Below are 20,943 nucleotides of genomic sequence, written 5' to 3' on the forward strand. Positions count from 1 at the left end.
GCCTCTCCTCCAGCTTGTGCTTTCTCCTCTCTCACTCACCCTCTCTCTCAAATAATAAAATCTTAAAAAGAGAGAGAGAGAGAGAGAGAGAGAGAAAAGAAAACACTGGTTCCTAGTTCACTAACTGAAGAAACTATCAGTTTCTTCAACTGGAAGATAGGAATAATAAACCTTTCACATGGGTTTACTAGGAAGATGATAAATTACAGAGTATGCGCCAAACAAAGGTTTAGCTACGTTCTGTTTCCTGCTTAGCTGGCTGCCTAGGAGCTCTGCAGCTGTAATTCCAAGTGTTGAAGTGACCCTTACTAAAGTTAAGGACCTCAATTTTATCACTCCCTTATCGTTTGTTTTTCCCTGAAACTATTGCATATTGCTTTGGAGTGTGGGCTCTAAATTTGAATCCTAACTCATTTATTGGCTGTGTGATTCTAAACAAGTTACTTAAAATTTTTAGGCCTATTTAGTCCCTTGTAAAATGTGGACTATAACCCTAGCTACTTCACAGGGTGTTATGTATATTAAATAAGATAACTAGCATTTAGAAAAGTGCCTGGCTCACAGTTAACACTCAACAAAAATTCAGCATCTCACTCTCACCACCACTACCATCATCATCTATCTTCTTCCCAACGCAAAGCATGTACAGTTTTCTGATTTTTTAATTTTTTATTATTTTTTGTAATTGTTTTATTACTTATTTTATATATTGAAATTTTGTCATCTATGGAAGCATGAGCAGTATGTTTTAATAGGATAGCCATTCTATTTTTTCTTTCATCTCTTTGGTTGAAAACAGAACACTAAGCAATAAGTAAAACTTGCTGAATGAATCAATGAAAGAATAAATGGAAATGGACAGAGAGATGGCAGCATAGATTGGCCTTATAAAACTTTTCTTGCTTCTCCAAAAATTGCTGTGTACTGCAAAGATAATGTAGCAAGCTCACAATGTCTCCAAAGACAAAGACTTTATCCCATGAAGTCAGGACTATACTAGTATAAAATGATTGAAAAAAATGTTTTTAAGATTTTATTTATTCACAAGAGACACACACACAGAGGCAGAAACATAGGCAGAGGGAGAAGCAGGCTACATGCAGGGAGCCCGATGTGGGACTCGATCCCGGGTCCCCAGGATTATAACCTGGGCTGCAGGTGGTGCTAAACTGCTGAGCCACTGGGGCTGCCCAAATGACTGAAAATTTGATATACCCAGTCTCACAGGGCTACCAAAATTTCAATCTCTAACTAGATTTTACTATCCTACTCTCAGGTAACTATCTCGGACCTCTCAAACCTTCATCATTTACCTCTCTCAGTGTTTATATTTTCTATATGAAGTATGAGCCAAGTAGATGTAAATGTCTTTGTGCTCTCACCAATAAATCCACAATCCTAACTATATCTGTCCCCAACTTAATCTTCCTTTCCCCAGGTGAAGACCAAACCCTCAACATGTGCATAGATCCCATTCCTTTGGCCTTCTTAAGGATTTTCTTCTTCCATTGATCAATCTTTTTCCCCCCCAAAAAAACATGTCTAGAGGATCATTCATTTAATTACATAAATACAAGAGTAAGTATTTCTCATCCTTTAAAAAATTCATCTATAGTGGTGCCACCGTGGCTCAGTCCATTCAACGTCTGCCTTCTGCGCAGGTCATGATCCCTAGGATTGAGCCCTGCATCAGGCTCCCTGCTTAGTGGGATTCCTGCTCCCCTCTCCTGCTTGTGCACTCTCTCTTGCTATCTCTCTCTCTCAAATAAATAAAATCTTTTAAAAAATTCATCTATAACCACCATCTTCATCTAATAAGTGCTCCAAAATTTTGTTTGTTCTCCCTCACAGCAAAACTTCTTAAAAAAACTCTACCTCCTCACTTTTTATTCCATTTTCCACTCATCCCCCATTTTCAACCTATTCTGTCTTCTGTATCCACAGCTCTACTAAGTCTGCTTTTATCAGAGTCTGATATAGACCAGTCCACTGGTCCCTTTTTCTATTCATATGTTCTTGACCTTCCATCAGCACTTTATATAGGTGATAACTCCCCTCCTATGACAAACTACATTCTCCCTTTTATTTCCAAGACACCACATTTTTTTGGTTTTCTGCCTAACTCCCTGGCCATGCCTCCTCTGTCACTTGAACTGGGTCTTCCTCTGCGTGACCTCAGTATTCCTCTGTTGACCTCAGTAGCTCAGCCTTGGGCCCCTTTTCTTCCCTCTGTAAATTCTTCCCTAGGTAAGCTCATCCATTCCCATGGCTTCCCACTGTATTCCTCAGACGACCTGCAGAACACTACATGATGTATTCCCTGGCTTCCTCTCCAAACTCTTTTTATGTGACTGTCTTCCCTTATTATACTAACCCTACTAGATTCCTTTCAGTTTCTTGTATAAGTGTCTTCTTAGCTAAGTCCACCTGTTCTCTCTTCCTGAAGCATTTTTCTCCCTGCACTCTGAATGGCTGACTCCTCAACTTTCATGTGTTAACTAAAAGGTCTTTTCTCAGAGGCCTTCCCAGATCTTCCACCCCTCATCTTTTATATTAGCCCTACTTGTCAATTTCCTTCATAGCTCTTACTACATTCGTAATTATACATTTGTTTGCTTTTGGTTCTTCCCATTAATCTTTACATAAGGGTAGGTAGGGATCACAGTGTCATCCATGTAAACCTAGCACCCAACACAGTGACAGAGAAATAACAAGCACTCAATGTGAATTGATGATCGGGCATTCACTTATTCATTCATTAACAAACATTTATAGAGGAATTTGTGGGTGACAGGTACTTTGCTAGATGCTGGGGATAAAAGATAAATCAGAATCAATCTCAAGATCCTTACCTTCCAATGAGAAGGACAGACACAATACTGTGTGATAAGTGTTATGACATGGGTGAGGCTGGCTTTTAGCCATTACACAAACTTTTGAAGGATGTGAATGGAAAATATTTCCTTAACTTCTTTAGAAACCAAGGTTAATACAAATGTTTTTCCTGTTTTACCATACCAGAATGGTTCAGATCATCATGTCAATGATAAGTTTTTAGGCAGAGTATAAAGAAAACTAATTATTGAAGAATATTCTATTTAAAGTATCCATTTCTCATTCTCTTATTTATTGTTCCCCATCAAGTAAATATGAAATCAGGAAAATAAACTCTTTTTGGTTTGAATCTGTCCTTAAGAGAAACATATACAATTAATTTAAAATATTTTCCAAAGATCTTATATTATATTCTGAATTTGACACCATTATCTGAAGACTCAAGGTGCTACATAAGAAACATACTGCTCCATTAAGAGACAGTATTCATTGGTTTATCCAACAAATATTTTGTAAGCACCCACTAATGTGTTAGGACTGAGAATATAGCACCAATTAAGGCAGAAAAGATACTTATCTGCACTAAGTTTAAGACTCGAATTGGAGAGAAAAAAAATAAGAAAATATGTAAATAAAATCTTAATTGAAAAGCTAGGGATCCCTGGGTGGCGCAGCGGGGGATCCCTGGGTGGCGCAGCAGTTTGGCGCCTGCCTTTGGCCCAGGGCGCGATCCTGGAGACCCGGGATCGAATCCCACATCAGGCTCCCGGTGCATGGAGCCTGCTTCTCCCTCTGCCTATGTCTCTGCCTCTCTCTCTCTCTGTGACTATCATAAATAAATAAAAAATTTTAAAAAAAGGTTAAAAAAAAAGAAAAGCTAATAAATAATTTCTAACACTAATAATCAAAAAACAGCTAAGAAATTTTACTGAAATGTCTAATATAAAAATGTTTAGTTAAGGAGTGGTGGCCTGGATAGTTCAGTCAATAGAGCACACGACTCTTGATCTTAGGGTTATGCGTTCAAGCCTCATGCTGGGCATAGAGATTACTTAAAAACAAAGGAAAGACATTTTAAGAAAATGTTCAATTAAATCTCAGAGAGCCTTCTAAGATTATTAAAAGTGAATATGTCTAAGAATCAAAGGAACACAGACTGGGAGAAAAATCTGTAAAACATATCTGATAAAAGGGCGTGATCCTGGAGACCCGGGATCAAGTCCCATGTCGGGCTCCCTGCATGGAGCCTGCTTCTCTCTCTGCCTGTGTTTCTGCCTCTCTCTCTCTCTCTCTCTCTCTGTCTCTCATGAATGAATAAATAAAATCTTAAAAAAAAAAAAACACACATCTGATTTAAAAAAAACCTTGTAACTTATGAAATGTAAAAAGAACTTTTAAAATTCAACAAGAAAAAAATTAAATTAAATTCAACAATAAGAAAACAAACAGCCCAATTAAAATTGGAAAAAAGATCTGAACAGACATTTCACCAAAGAAGATATATAGACAGCAAATAAGCACATGAAAAGATATGTCACCATCATATGTCATCAGGGAATTGCAAATTAAAACAAAAATGAAAAACTACCAAACATCTATATGAATGGTTAAAATCCAAAATTGATAATATTAATGCAGGTGAAGATGTGGAGCAACAAGAACTCTCATTTATTGCTGATGGGAATGCAAAAAAGTACAGCCATTTTGGAAGACAGATCAGCAGTTTTTTACAAAGAGAAACACAAGCTTACCATACAATCCACCAATCATTTTCCCAGGTATTTTTACAAATGACCCGAAAACTTATGCCCACCCAAAAACCTGCATGTGAATGTTTATAACAGCTTTATTTACAATTGCCAAAAATAGGAAGCAACCAAGATGTCATTCAACAGTTGAATGAATAAACAAAACTATGGTACACCCACACAATAAAATATTACTTATAAATACAAAGGAATGAGCTATCAAGTCACAAAAAGACATGGAGTTTCCTTGACACTGGTCTTGGCAATGATATTTTTATTTGGCACCAAAACCAAAAACAATAAAAGCAAAGATAAACAAGTAGGACTACATCAGCCTAAAAAGTTTCTGCACAGTAGAGGAAACCATCAACAAAATGAAAAGGCAACCTATGGAATGAGAGAAAATAACTGCAAATCATTTGTCTGCTAAGGGGTTAATATTTAGTTTTTTAAAAAGATTTATTATCTATCTATCTATCTATCTATCTATCTATCTATCTATCTATCTGAAAGAGAGAGAGAGAGCACACAAGTGGGAGGGGCAGAGGGAGGCGAAGATAAAATATCAAGCAGACTCTTTGTTGAGTACGGAGCACCATGTGGGGCTTGATCTCAGGATCCTGAGCCAGAAACCAAGAGTCAGACACTTAACCAACTGAGCCACCCAAGCACCCATGGATTAATATTTAAAATATATAAAGAACTCATCAAATTTAAAAGAACAATCTGGGGATCCCTGGGTGGCGCAGTGGTTTAGCGCCTGCCTTTGGCCCAGGGCGCGATCCTGGAGACCCAGGATCGAGTCCCACGTCGGGCTCCTGGTGCATGGAGCCTGCTTCTCCCTCTGCCTGTGTGTCTGCCTCTCTCTCTCTCTCTGTGACTATCATAAATAAATTTAAAAAATGAAAAAAAAAATAAAAAAAAGAACAATCTGATTTAAAAAGGGGGCAGAAATCTGAACAGATATTTTTCCAAAGAAGCTATACAGATAACCAACAAGTACCTGAAAAGGTCTCAATATCATTAATCATTGGGGAAATGGAAATCAAACCCACAATGAGACATCACCACACATCTGTAGAATGGCTATCAAAAAGACAAGAGATAACAGGTAGAGATGTGGAACAAAGAAAAACCTTGTGCAATATTGGTGGCGATATAAATTGATGCAACTATGAAAAACAATATGAAAATTCTTTAAAAAATTAAAAATAGAACTACCATGTTACCCAGAAATGGGATTTCTGGGTATTTATTTTAAAAAAAATAAAAACAGTAACTCAAAAATATCTGTATCCCCATGTTCACTGCAGCATTATTTATAGTAGCCATAATACAGAAACAACCTAAATATCCATTAATGGGTGAAGAAAATATAGTATATATACACAATAGTTAATTTATTCAGCCATAAAAAAGGAAATCTTGTTGTTTACAACAACAGGACGGATCATAAGGGTATTATGCTAAGTGAATATTAGAGAAAAACAAATACCATATGAGCTCACTTATATGTGGTATCTTTAAAAAAAAAAAAAAAAAAAAAAAAAAAAAAGCTCATACGGACAATAGATTAGTGGATGCCAGAGGCGGGGAGTGAGAGGTGGGCAAAATGGGTAAAGGTGGTCAAGAGGTATAAACTTCCAATTATAAAATAAGTCCTGGAGATGTAATGTACATCACAGTGACTATAGTTAATAGTACTGTATTGAATATTTGAAAGTTGCTAAGAGAATAAATCTTTTTTTTAACAAAGATTTTAAGGTAATCTCTACACCCAATGTAGGTTTGAACTTAATGACCCCAAGATTAGACTTCCATGCTCCACCCACTGAGCCAGCCAGGCACCCCTCAAAGAGTAAATCTTAAAAGTTCTCATCACAAAAAAATTTTGTAACATATATTTTGTACAATATATGTACAATTTTGTACAAAATTTTTGTAACATATTAACCAGACTTATTGTGATCATTTCACAATATATGCAAATATCAATTATCTTATACACCTGAAATTAATATAATGTTGTATGTCAACTATACTTCAATTTTTTAAAAAAAGACACGGAGGAACCTTAAATACATATTACTAAGTGAAAGAAAACAGTCTGAAAAAGGTTATGTAACTGTAGGGACAGTAAAAACATCAGTGAATGCCTGCAGTTCAGGGGGAGGAAGGAAAGCAAAAGTGGGGCACAAGGGATTTTTAGGGTAGTAGAATTATTCTATAGGATTCTATATAATAGGATACATAATACCGCTTATCAAAACCCATAGAACCATACAATACAAAGAATGAAATCTAAAGTAAACCACAGCATATATTTCTTTTTAGTTAATAACAATGTATTGATATCGGTTCATCAATTTTAACAAACGTACCACACTAGTGGCAAGATGCTAATAATGGGGTCAACTACAGGGAGTGTGTGGGAACTCTATACTTTCTGTTCAGCTTTTCTGCTCTAAAAAAATAGTCTGTTTTTTTAACTGGGTATGTCTAGGAAGCTAAACTAAAGAACAGGGATATTAAGAGGTAGACAGGAGGTTGCCATCATAAACATTATTTTAAATTAATATTAAAATACACTGCATTTTAACTATATTAGAATTGAAATATTTTAAAGGCAGCCCGGGTGGCTCAGCAGTTTAGCACTGCCTTCCCCCCCAGGGCCTGCCTGATCCTGGAGACCTGGGATCAAATCCCACCTCGGGCTCCCTGCATGGAGCCTGCTTCTCCCTCTGCCTGTGTCTCTGCCTCTGTGTGTGTGTGTGTGTGTGTGTGTCTCATGAATAAATAAAATATTAAAAAAAAAATTTTTTTTAAGTGTGCCACGAGGGGGCACCCAGGTGGCCCAGTCATTTGGGCGGCTGACTCTTGGTTTTGGCTCAGGTCATAATCTTAGTGTCAAGAAATCAAGCCCTGCAAGGGGGGAGGCACTCAGCAGGGAGCCTCCTTGGAATTCTCTCTCTCCCTCCCTCTGCCCCTCCCTCCCCTCTCTAAAATAAATAAATAAATCTCGAAAAAAAAAATGTGTGCCATGATTGATGTCTGAGTTCCAAAATAGGTAAAATAAAGTAAATCTAATAGTAAATAAGAGGGAAAAAAAGAACAGAAGAATAGTAGTCCAGTATTTCCATCCTTGTAAAGATGAGGAAGCTCATGTCATATTCTAGAGCTCTCAGGATAAGAATTCTTTAAATACCTGGATGAAGTCAATATTGACAAATACTCTTGGAATCCTGCTAAAACAGTACATATGACATAAATCGAATTTAGTATCAGGCAAGTTTATCTTAACTAATGCAGCAGGCATTTTCCTATGGTTAAAATATAAGCACCATCAAATTTTTTCATGCTCTGAAACATTATTTTATTCCAGATAGCATCAAAAACATTGTAACTCTCCCCTAATATTTCAGGTGAGTATGATGCTATATTCTTTAATATTACTGAATAAAAATATTGTTAACGTCTAAAAATTATTTTAAATAATGTGTTTTATTCTTGGTTTTAAATATGACATTTTAGGGAAGTCTGGGTGGCTCAGCAGTTGAGCGTTTGCCTTCAGCTCAGGGCATGATGCCAGGATCCAGGATCAAGTCCCACATCAGGCTCCTTCCAAGGAGCCTGCTTCTCCCTCTGCCTGTGTCTCTGCCTCTCTGTGTCTCTCTCACGAATAAATAAATAAAATCTTTTTTAAAAATTTAAAAATGATATTTTAATTTTTAAAGTATATTTTCACTTAAACTAAAAATATGGCATGATGACATGAGTTCAAAATATTATATAGGTTTTTTTTTTAAGATTTATCTATTTATTTGAGAGAGAGAGAATGACAGAAAGAGTGCACAAGTGAGGGGAGGGGCAAAGGGAGAGAATCAGACTCCCCACTGAACGCAGAGCCTAACGGAGCTCCATCCCATGATTCCTGAGATCATGACTCAAGATGAAAAAAGGAGATAGATAGATGCTCAACTGACTGAGCCACCAAGCACCCCTATAGTTCTCTTACACATCTTTATATATAAAATTACTCCTGATATTACTGTGGAACACTAATTCAAATTAAAAGTAGCATTGGACATTAACTGTTTTGCCATTTTATACAGAAACATATATTATGTAAATTATATAAACATAAAATATTTATATAGTATGTAAATATAAAATACATCAAATTAATATAATTACATTTGTAAATGCTCAATATATGTTAAATATCTGTAATTCCAAGTGTCTGAAAGGGGAAAACTTATCAGAACTATATTAAAAGTTAATCTGAGTCATTTTTCAAAATCCTGTTTTAACATTAGGCATATCATCAAGCTATATTTTTATAAACTGTAATGAAGGTCATGTGTGTCTAAAGGGATCTTGAAGAAATACTGGGAATCAAAAAGGAAAGAGTAATTGCAAAATAAAACTCTCTGTAGCACATTTAACTGACACCTTGATAAAGAGCATTTAATCCAGAGGACTTCCAGAAAACACACTTTCAGCACAGCACACTTCAAAATGTTTAATGGTGTACTCTTCTCACAAAGTGACCTTAGCTAATCAGTACATTTAGTAATAATTTTACAGAGATAAATCACTGCTAGTACAAATCTTTCCATTTTCTTTTTTTCTTTTAAACAGTTCATAAAAATCTCTTTCAGAGCTGCAAGGAAACAGAATAGTCTATGCAATCCTCTCCTTCTATAAAAGAAACAGAAGCCTAGAGCTCTTTCATATCCATTCCAGTGTTTTCTACATTACCTCTCTTACAGTTCTCTTCTCTGTTCTATTTATTCAAATTACTAATACAATAAAAAAATTCATCTACGTTTATACTTTTAAAGCCAATTACAATGGAAAAAATAATTGTAAGTAAACTGAAGTGGTACATATTATTACCATCACTAAATCTCTCCTCATTCAATCACTTTGCATTCATATTGTTTTTTTACTTTGTAAATCAAGACCTGATAGGTAAAGTTAAACCTAAAATCCTGCTAATTTTGGTAATTTCACCTGATATCACCAATCATTCAGAATTCTCCTCTTCCTTTTAAATTCAAATACTCAAATTCCCAATCCTTTACCACTGCCCAAAACTAATGTTCACCCAAAGACAAAGACATATTTCTAGTAAGCAATTCAAGTACAGATAAATCTTGTTGCTATGTCCAGTGTCATAAAAAGAGCATAAGGCAGGATGCCTGGGTGGCTCCATGGTTGAGCATCTGCCTTTGGCTTAGGTCATGATCCCGGGGTCTTGGGATCGAGTCCCGCATCAGGTTCCCCGCAGGGAGCCTAGCCTGCTTCTCCCTCTGCCTATGTCTTTGCCTCTCTGTGCCTTTCACTAATAAATAAATAAAATCTTTTTTTTTTTTTAAGGCCTAAGGCTTTGGAGTCAGACAGATTTGTCTTAAAATCCATATGCTCTTGGGGCACCTGCTCATGGCAACCCCTGCTTGGTCTCTCTCAAATAAATAAAAATCTTCTAAAAAAATCCATGCTCTCTCATTTTCAAACTGAGGATATAGGCAGATTACTTAATCTTTCTGAGGCACATTTTTCTCACCTGTAACTATATCTCACAGAACTGTAATATTAGATAAGTCTAGCATAAAGTGTAAATGTTCAAAATGTTATTCTATTCTTTATCTTTCACACCATCTCAAACAAATACAAAATATCCAGGTAATAATTATCAGTTCAAGAAATTTTACTTTTTTTATTTTTTTTAAAGATTTCATTTATTTATCCATGAGACACACACAGAGGCAGAGACACAGGCAGAGGGAGAAACAGGCTCCATGCAGGGAGCCCGACGTAGGACTCAATCCCAGGTCCCCAGGATCACACCCTGGGCTGAAGGCAGTGCTAAACCGCGGAGCCACCCGGGCTGCCCAGAAATTTTACTTTTAAATATTTTATGTCTACTTCTATTAAATAGTAAACAGAGTAGTCATTAACTGCCTGGCACCAAATAACTAATAATGGGCCACATCAGAGATGGTAATGGATAAAGTGTGACAAAGCTTTGAAAATGACCAGGGATGCCTAGATGGCTCAGCTAGTTAAACATCTGCCTTCAGCTCAGGTGATGATCCCAGGGTCCTCAGATCCAGCCCTGTCTCACCTTGGACTCCCCTGTTCAGTAGGGAATCTGCTTCTCCCTCCCCCTCTGCCTTCCTCTGCCCTCCCCTCTCCACCCAACCCCCCCCCATCTCACTCATATAAAATCTTAAAAAAAAAAAAGAAAATGATCAAATGGAAGACATTTTTCTTTTAAAAATTGTTCATTTTCAAAAAAAAAATTCTTCACTTTCAAAACTCCTCTTTCCTTTACTCTTAAATTCAATGTTTTCTTAGTCCTTTGAAGTCAAATGATCAAATAAAAAGGGGTCAAAATATTGATGGCAAATGAAGCTTGACAGAGGATGAATACTCATGATCTGGCTGAGGTCAGTGATTTCCCCAGAAAATTAATATGGATATGTAATAATGGTGATCATCTGAACTTAGAGGGCACCTTTTGGGGAAAGAGTTCTCTGTACTCTTTCTATTCTATAATTTATCACCTACTATACAGGAGAGGGAGGGATTATGTTGCTATATGGAGCAATTATATAAATTAATAACGTGTGAAAATAAATAAAACGTGTGAAATTAAATAAAACTCAAATATGCTGACCATTTTAGAGTGTGACATATTTTTCCAATTAACAATGAAGACAAGAATGGAATCCAGATATCTTGATCTCCATTTTAGCAATAGATATAAAGTACATTTTAAAACTTTCATAAATTTTAGTGTAATTATTTTACATTCTACTTAATTACATTTTATCAAGATAAATGCTATAACAATTCAATTACTGGGCAGCCCCCGTGGCTCAGCGGGTTAGCGCCACCTTCGATCTGGGGCCTGATCCTGGAGACCCGGGATCAGGTCCTATGTCGGGTTCCCTGCATGGAGCCTGCTTCTCCCTCTGCCTGTGTCTCTGCCTCTCTCTCTCGGTCTCTCATGAATAAATAAATGAAAACCTTAAAAAAAATTCAATTGCTTATCAAAAATTGAATATAAGCTTTAAACTACGCTAAATAATTTCCCACAATTTTCTGTTAACTCCTTCAATATTCAAGTGTATTTTTATCTTGACCCATTCTTCTGTAAGATGAATTTCCCTTTACCCATGAATTTTCCACCTGTACTCTGATGTGATCTTTTTTCTCTTACACTTTAGAACTCTGTCCCATAAATTATATCCTTTTATATATCTCCCTCTCCAGTCATCTCGTAACATGACTTTCCTGATTCACTCTGCCACTTAAAAAAATTAATGCCTTATTCTCAGTGATCCTAAAGTATTTTGTTCATACTGCTAGCATAAATGAGGAGACATGCTGGAAACAGTAAGACTGAAAGAAAGATACTAGCTTGGAGCACCTGGTGTCTAAGTTAGGCGTCCCACTTTTGGTTTCGGCTAAGGTCATGATCTCATGGGTCATGGGATCCAGCCCCAGTCAGCTCCACACTCAGTGGTAGTTTGTTTGAATTTCTCTCCTTCTGCCCCTCCCCCTGCTCATGTTGTCACTGTCTCTTCTCTCTCACAATTAAAAAAAAAAAAAAAAAAAAAAGATTACTAGCTTTAAAGCTGCCTCTAGCATTTACAAGCTATGAGATCCTAGGCATATTCCTTGACTACTCTGAGCCTCTGATTCTTAATCAAATAGGAAAAACTTAACAACCTATTCTACAAGAGTGTAATGAGGATTAAATGAGATGGAATATAAAGCATATATAACCAGCTCTTAATACAATGTCTTACAATTTGTAGTGGGATGGTCTACTCAGATCAATGGTTCAAAATGTTTTTTAGGATTTTTTTTAAACTCCAGGAAATCCAGATTTTCCTCTCCCAACTTATTGAAATCAGTGCTCTTGATTACAAACTTCATGAGGTCATATATCACAATTTTTGTATCTTTGAATCTCTCTTTTTTTTTTAAGATTTATTTATTTATTTATTCATTCATTCATTCATTCATTCAGAGAGAGCGAAAGAGAGGCAGAGACACAGGCAGAGAGAGAAGCAGGCTGCACGCAGGGAGCCCGACGTGGGACTCGATCCCGGGTCTCCAGGATCACACCCCAGACTGCAGGCGGCGCTAAACCGCTGCGCCACCTGGGCTGCCCGTATCTCTGAATCTCTAATAACTAGCCCAGAACCTTTCACATATTAGATGTTTAATACATGCTTGTTAGAGTAAAGAGAATTAAGCTGTAGATATTAAGTAGAGAAATTAATGGAAATACAAACTAAATTTGTTTTTTCAACAGTAAGCATTATTTTACAAAATCCCATTGCTTGGGTTATTTATCTAGCTACATTCCCAATATCATCTCATTAATAGCTAGAAAAAGTATACCTATATTACAAGCTCTTTTCTTCTGGGAAGCTCAAAGATTTTTTTTTAAAGATTTTATTTATTTATTCATGATAAACACAGAGAGAGAGAGAGGCAGAGGGAGAAGCAGGCTCCATGCAGGGAGCCCGATGCGGGACTCGATCCCAGGTCTCCAGGATCACGCCCTCGGCCAAAGGCAGGCGCTAAACCGCTGAGCCACCCAGGGATCCCAAGCTCAAAGATTTTTACACAACATCCCTGAGGTAACTGGAGATGGAAAGGAAAAAAATAGAATATGAATCTATAATCCACATCAATCCATAAATTCATAAATTCCCAGCAAAACTTCCATCAAACTTTTCAGTTTATGTGCATTTTGCCACCATTTTTTTTAAGATTTATTTATTCAATTATTTATCTATTTATTCATGAGAGACAGACAGAGAGACAGAGAGACAGGCAGAGACACAGGCAGAGAGAGAAACAGGTTCTTTCTCCGCAGGAGCCCAATGTGGGACGCTATCCCTGGGGATCAGGTCGTGAGTCAAAGGCAGATGCTCAACCACTAAGCTACCCAGCAGTCCCTCCACCATTCCCTTTCCAAATCCACCTAAGTTACCTATTTATTCATCACACCTGGATATGCTGATCTAGAGCTAAAGTGTTATTATTTGCTCAAGAACAAAATTTTCAGAAAGTGTTATACACAGTAAGCAACACATAGAACATAAAAATGACAACTCTAATTCCTTAATAGAAAATTGACTGTTTAGGCTACTGATCATAGGTTTACCTTAGACTACAAGATATAGGAATTAGAAAAATTATTTTCTTCAAATTTTAATAATCAGAGACCAGCAGCCCAATTATAGCTTTCACTTCCTTCTGCTCCCCATCACTTGGTTCTTTTGTACCCTACAGTAGCCCTTGCCGACTGCCCACCCAGGAAACATTCTCCTCCTTTTTGTATTCACGGAATCTCACTTTTGTTCAGGCAACATTGGGTTTAGTCCCAGGGGATGATCGTGACTGATCTTCGTCAATCCCTGCAATCCTGTTCCTGTTTGTCAATAATTGATATAAAATGGAACCTGTGTTCTAAAACTGGCCAATAAATTGAAAGAAGTTGCTAGGGATTCTTTCCTCCCTGATGAGAGGGCAGCAAGAAGAATAGGCTCTCTTGCCCCTCACCAATTTCCCTGTACTTAAGAAGTTGCCAGGTTCAACTTGATGTTTTAAGCTGTGCCACTCTCTTGAGGCCGTAGGTAGATCAAGAAAACTTCAGTGATCCTGACTAAACCCAGGCCTAAGTGAGACTCTACCTTCAGGCTTTTGTTACATGAAATGTTATTTTTATCTACATCACTAAGGGTCAGATCCTCTGTTCTTTAAAGTTGAAAGCATCCTAAATAACACAAAGAGGCCACTAAGTCAGGCAAGAAGGGAAGTAGATTTAATTACTGAGCACTTACTATTACATCTGTAATCTCATTTAATTTCATTTAATCTCACAACAGTCCAACGAAAATTACTAATCTTTTGTTTTTATAAAAACAAAAGCTTAATAAAGTTATATAGTAATAGTAACAATGCTAAAATTGAAATCCATACCTGAAACCAAATTTTGCATTTTTGAAAAAATATAAAATCCCCTTCCTCCTTGTTTCCAGATCTTGTTAAAAAGATAAACCAGTAAGTTGATATGATAATATCAAGCAAAACTCAGGGAGAGCTAAGGACTATCAATTATTCTTTTTTTTGTTTTAAAGATTTTATTTATTTATTCATGAGAGACACAGAGAGAGAAGCAGAGACACAGGCAGAGGGAGAAGTAAGCTCCATGCAGGGAACCCGATGTGGGACTCCATCCCGGGACCACAGGATCATGCTGAGTTGAAGGCAGGTGTTCAATCGCTGAGCCACCCAGGCGTCCCTCAATTATTCTTATAATCTTGTCACAGGATCTATATCCCTCAACTCTATTTTATACCAAAGTTACATGGGGAAGAGGTGCCTGGCTGGGTGGGGCAGTCGATTTTAAGGGCCTGACTCTGTTTTGGCTCAGGTTGTGATCTCTTGGTCATGAAAGCAGGCCCCAGGCCCAGCTCTGCACTGAACACGGAGTCTGCTTGGGACTTTCTCCCTTTGCCTCTTACCCTCCTTGAATAAATAAATAAATTTTTAAAAGTAAAAGTTATATGGGGGAAAAAGACAAAACTATGTGTATATGTGTATAAAAAGCTCCAGAATGTCTAGTAGAGTGACCAAAATCCTACAGCAAAAACTAGGATAGATTTTAAGTGTAATATTCAATTTCTCAAGAATAAAAAAATATTAAATAAATCAAGTTTTTTTTTTTTTTTAAGATTTTACTTATTTATTCATGAGACAGAAGAAAGAAAGAGAGAGAGAGGCAGAGACAGAAGCAGAGGGAGAAGCAGGCTCCATTCAGGAAGCCCGATATGGGATTCAATCCCAGAACTCCAGGATCACGCCCTGAGCCAAAGGCAGGCACTAAACCGCTGAGCCACCCAGGGATCTCACAAGTATTTCTTAAAATAAAAAAATAACTTCCTAAAAAAAAAAAAATAATAACTTCCTTATTTCAAACTATTCCATTAACCAAGTATCTATCAATATAGAAACCACAAAGTTAGCACTTCCTCAATTTTCATCTGTTCCTAGTAAGAGATTCAGCTTAATCTTGGCACAAAAAAAAAAAAAAAAAAAAAAAAAAATTATATAAACACTAAAATTCAGCAAGGTCATTTTTTATTTAGAGATTTACAAGAACTGGGTGTTCCAAGCTATTTATAATATCATCTTAATCAGAATTATGTTCACTTTATATTGCCTTTATTAATCTCTAATTGAGTTCAATAAAATAGGCATGTCATATTTCTGACCTGATAAATACACCACTTACCTTCCCACATGCTCTGCAATGATGCCTCCTTTTGGTGAATGTGAACCTGGCTTCACATTTCATGCAGTTTGGAGCCTGAGAATCTGGTACCCATACTGGAGCCACCTCACCCAGAGTAGTAAATGGTTTTCTGGCAGAAATTCCAAATTGACCAGCTCTGAGATCATTATCTGGGCTTTCTGGAGCTAATGCAAGGCACGGTCTACTGGATATCCCAGACTCGTAGTTTTCTAAATGTTCCCCATTTGTATCAGCAACCGACATGTTTCCCAAAGAGGCATTGCATACATTGGTTGTTGAGTTTTCCCCTAATTTTGCTTTCCCAAGAACATCATTTTTGTTTTTAATATTATTTCCACGATTTGTAGGAAGGTCATTTTGCAAATGGTCAGACAATGGCTTTGGAATTTGAAGTTTAAGATTAGAAGGTTGCTTGGGTCTTGCACCACCAAAAGGAACACTGATAGATTGCAGATTTGCTACTATCTTGGGTGAAGACTGCCCAAGCATGGATGGAACTTGGCTACAGAAACTGTGTAAATAATTTTTCTTCATTAGGTCACCAGTGCTGTTTAAAAGTAGTCCACTCCCTTCTGTGGCTTCATTTCCTCTCTGTTCATAAATATTTGAGTAGCATTCTGACTTGCTCTCTTCTATTTCCTTTTCTTCTGTTACTGAATCTTCTTTGGAGGGTAAGGTCTTTGGAACAAAACAAACAACTGGGCTCTGCATTCCATAGGAATCACAATTAGGTAGAGAATTTGCTGCTGGTGTATCCATAGTGGAGAAATCACTTCCTTCACTTTCATTCATGCAAGTTCCTTTTAAGTCTAGATCTGCTTCTGCCATTCTCTCACACTCTCCTCCACTATCATTGTAAATGTCCTCAGGCTGATTCATTGGCAGAAACTTCTCATTTTCTTTATTTATTTGGCTGTCATTCATATCATTTAGTTTAGTCAATTTCCAATTAGTCATATCCTGAGAGTCAGAGAAATGCTCTGTCATATTAAGAAGTTCTGAAGTGCCAAGAATTTCTGCACGTTCACAACCTTCCTTTTTATCAGCTCTAATGTCACCGGGCACAAGACAATCTGAAAACTGTTCACAGTTATTATCCCTTCCAGACCCATTAGGCATGTCTGTTTTGAGAAGCAAAGATAGACCAGATCGGACAGAGTCTTCAGTTGTTCTCTCTTCTGCTGGTTCTTTTTTCATCAAAATCCCCTCACTCAAGTGGGAAAAGGAGTTTGGACTCCCTAGATCTGTCCTAGCAGAGCCGGTTTTGCCAGTGAGAACTTCATCTGGAATATAGTTCTCTTGCTTTTTAGCAGCAGGACCTTCATCTGTTCCCTGGGATGAGATTACTGAATCAATTGTTAAACTTGTAATCACAGACATGGATGGGTCTCTACCTGTTGTTTCATCATCCTTTAATTGTGAAGGGGAACAGACACTGGTTAGATTATCAGATGAAGTAGTACACATATGTTTAACAGAATCCCCCACTGCACTTGGTCTGTTCAACAGATCCATTTGTTTCTCTGAGTTCATATCTTTTTCAGTGGACCCATTAACACTAAAATTAAATTGATCAGTTTGTCTGTTTTCGTTATCCAATGAACAGCTAAAAGCATCCACAAGGGACTGACTGTCATAATTATTACAATCCTGCAAATCGCTTTGTAATGTCCTTTTATCACAGTTATGCATGACGGCTACAACAAGAACATTCTTCTCATCTGGCAGACAAGCTACGTTTCCACATTTCTTCTCTCCCACTTGGATAGTACTACATTGATCATCTCGATTACAGTTCCTCTTAATTAACTGATCTTCTGTAACGGCATTTTCATCAATCCACATTGTGTTGATCTCTGGATTCAGACTATAGTCCTGTCCATTAGCACAATGGTCCTCTCCCTCTGCGGTAAGAGAAGCTGAATCAGCCAGAGAGAAGACTTTTAGTTGTGGTTGTGACTCAGTAGAAACTGGAGGTTCATTCACACTGGCCAAAGCAGGGTTAAATGACAGTCGGTGAGAAGGGGGATCTAAAATCTTATTCCACTTGGTATCCAATAAAATAGGAGAAACTGTTTCATCTGAAAAAATAAATAATTACAATAAGTTTGCTGGTGACAATGGAAAAACTAGGACTAATTAACTACATTTGCAGATATTCTGAAATCAAATATTCCTAGGATATCTAAAAATAGAATATTCCTAGAATATGAAGTTTCTAATTTTTAAGCTAAGAATAAAAAAAAAATGCTTAAGATTGTTCCTACATATCACCAAGTGGTAATATCCCAGAATGTTCCAAACAACAAAAGAATTCTATCTCAATCTAGTAACATAATTAATATCGCACATAGGCTGTACTTGGTGGTGGGGGCACGGAATAGCAATGGGAAGGACCTTAGATTGGCTGGATACAACACAGGGTGGGGACTAATCTAAGGTGAAAAAAGTTAGGACAGTGGTAAAGATGTACTAATTAAGTGGGAAGGAAAACAAAGGAATTTTCTAGGGAGACAATGCTCTATGATCTACATGACGACTGGGATGTGGGTTACAGGGATAGATTTATTTGTCAAAACTGGTACAGTTAAGATCATACATTTTAATGTACGTAAATTTCATCTTAAAAAACAGTAAAAAACTTATAAGCAGCAAGGAGTGAATGAAGATACAAATGAAAACTGGCAGGATGATAACTGTTGTTGAAGCTGGAAAATAGGTATACTAGAGCTTACTACATTACTCTTTGTATGTATTTGAAATTTGTCCATAATAAGCATTTTAAAAAGTTTGCTATAGTATGTGAAATTATAACTGAGTCACATTATTAATTAGGTTTATATTATTATCTGAGGATATTTGACAGAAAAATATTCATTTATCTTATTAAATCAACCTACTTATATTCTTTTTTTTAAAAGATTTTTTATTTATTTATTCATGTGAGACACACACACAGAGAGAGAAGAGAGAGAGAGAGAGAGAGAGAGAGAGAGGCAGAGACACAAGCAGAGGGAGAAGCAGGCTCCATGCAGGGAGCCTGACATGGGACTCAATCCCAGGTCTCCAGGATCACGCCTTGGGGCTGAAGGCAGCGCTAAACCGCTGAGCCACCCAGGCTGCCCCAAACTTCTATCCATAAGCATAAATTCATGTTTACTTTTTAAGAGATTATAACTATGATGATTATTTTCCTAATTATAACTATATATGTGCTATATGTGCAACTTAAAAAAATAAGTAATGCATTTATTGTCTTTCTTGCTCTCTTCTTACAGTAAATCTAATAATCACAGTCTTGAAATTATGTAGATATATTTTCCCTTAGGTAGTAACATTTATCTTTGATGCCCCCTTAGGACCTTTCATATCACTATTAAAGCATTTACTATGCTATGATGCAATAGCTTCTACCTTTTTCAGACAGCAACCATTTCTCTCCATCAATGTAAGTCTTCACTTTGCATTGTGCCTGGTATATAGTAGGTACACAATATATATATGCTTAGTGAGTACCTATCATAGTAAAAGCATTGTGCTTAAGAAGCATAAAGATTAAATGACAGCTCTGGCCTTCAAGAAGTACATAATCTAGTTAGAAAAATAAGAAACAGATATAATACACACGAGTAATGAGCAGTACAGAACAGCATTAGTATTTGAAAACTATTATGTATCAAAAATAAATAGAAAATAAATTCAGAGAAGAAATATTTTAGAGGCTAAGGCAGCCTCATAGAAGCAGGAAGAAATGGGCTGGGCTTTGAAAACAATTTTTTTTTTGAAAACAATTTTATTAAAGTTTGGAAAAGAGCTCATTCCTAAGGGGGAGCAAGTATAGCCCCAAACACAACAATCTGAGGGAGCAATAAGTAAAATCAGTTTGGGTTGAAAAAAGAATTTGTGTAAGGAAGAATTGAAAAGCAGCTAAATGAAAAGAGTTCATTCCTAAGGGGGAGCAAGTATAGCCCCAAACACAACAATCTGAGGGAGCAATAAGTAAAATCAGTTTGGGTTGAAAAAAGAATTTGTGTAAGGAAGAATTGAAAAGCAGCTAAAAAGGACCTTTATGATAAAGGTCATAAAACATCAAAATGTTTGGAAAATGGTCTTAAATCCTCTGAGTGTTAAATACAGGGTTGATCAAATTTGAACTAGCAGATTTGAGATTTAGTAACATATACTTCCTTTAAAAAAAAGCATCATTATTTCCAAGATGGTTCATTGAAATAAACAGGAAATGCTGTGTCTTACAAGAATATTCAATAATATTTAAGTAAGAATGATCAGTCAGTTATCAAAAATTTCATTATTCAACCACCTACTACATATACATACTGTTAATTATCTAGTGTCATCACAGTCTGTGTGTGGTTTTTCATTTAAAGAAGGAAATTAACACAAAATAAAAAATCACGCTATTTAAAATATACTTTGAAAGATACCACGCTGGAGGTGATAGTTTTAATGCAACTAGTACTAAGATTTTTTAAAAGTAGTTCAAAACAAGTAAACAACATAGTTTCAAACAAGAATCGGGCTTCTGAAGTTCTCCTTCTAAGGGAATTATTTTTTATAAGCAAATGCTGTATTTTTGAACTAAGACAATTTTTACTGATTCAAAAAAAAAAAAAACTTTCAAAATCAACTATATACAAAGTACCCTACTAGAATCTACAGAGGTCACAAAAAGATTGATGGAATGAACTAACAGTTTTATTAGAGTCAACGGTATTCTAGATGTATACTATTCATATGATTAGGTATTGTACCTGTATAGGTATCTCATAGTAAATAACCATGGTACACAGAGGGCCACACCAAAGAAAGGATTGAGAAATTATTTGTATAAATGATTGAAAATAAAATAAAAATACACCTCCCACCTTGGTGTGTAGATCCAATAAAATCCTAAATGATTAATTTCACATTTACATGAATCCTATGGCTATGGAGTAGCTGTGGGTCATCAAAGGTTAAAAATGAGAAGAGCAGGCTACTGCATGTATC

At 36.5% G+C, this 20,943-nt stretch overlaps 1 protein-coding gene across 2 annotated transcripts in view; it reads right to left on the bottom strand.

Annotated features, from left to right (window-relative positions):
* The window catches only part of ZFYVE9 (zinc finger FYVE-type containing 9), a 184,350-nt gene that overhangs the window by 91,798 nt on the left and 71,609 nt on the right, over nucleotides 1–20,943 (bottom strand). For both annotated transcript variants that reach the window (XM_072772097.1, XM_072772096.1), the window contains exon 4: nucleotides 15,913–18,014. In XM_072772097.1, coding sequence (XP_072628198.1) covers nucleotides 15,913–18,014 — 2,102 coding nt within the window. The remainder of the gene's footprint in view (nucleotides 1–15,912; nucleotides 18,015–20,943) is intronic.

The sequence above is a fragment of the Canis lupus genome, chromosome 13, assembly GCF_048164855.1.
Source record: "Canis lupus baileyi chromosome 13, mCanLup2.hap1, whole genome shotgun sequence".
Taxonomy (NCBI): Eukaryota; Metazoa; Chordata; class Mammalia; order Carnivora; family Canidae; genus Canis; species Canis lupus.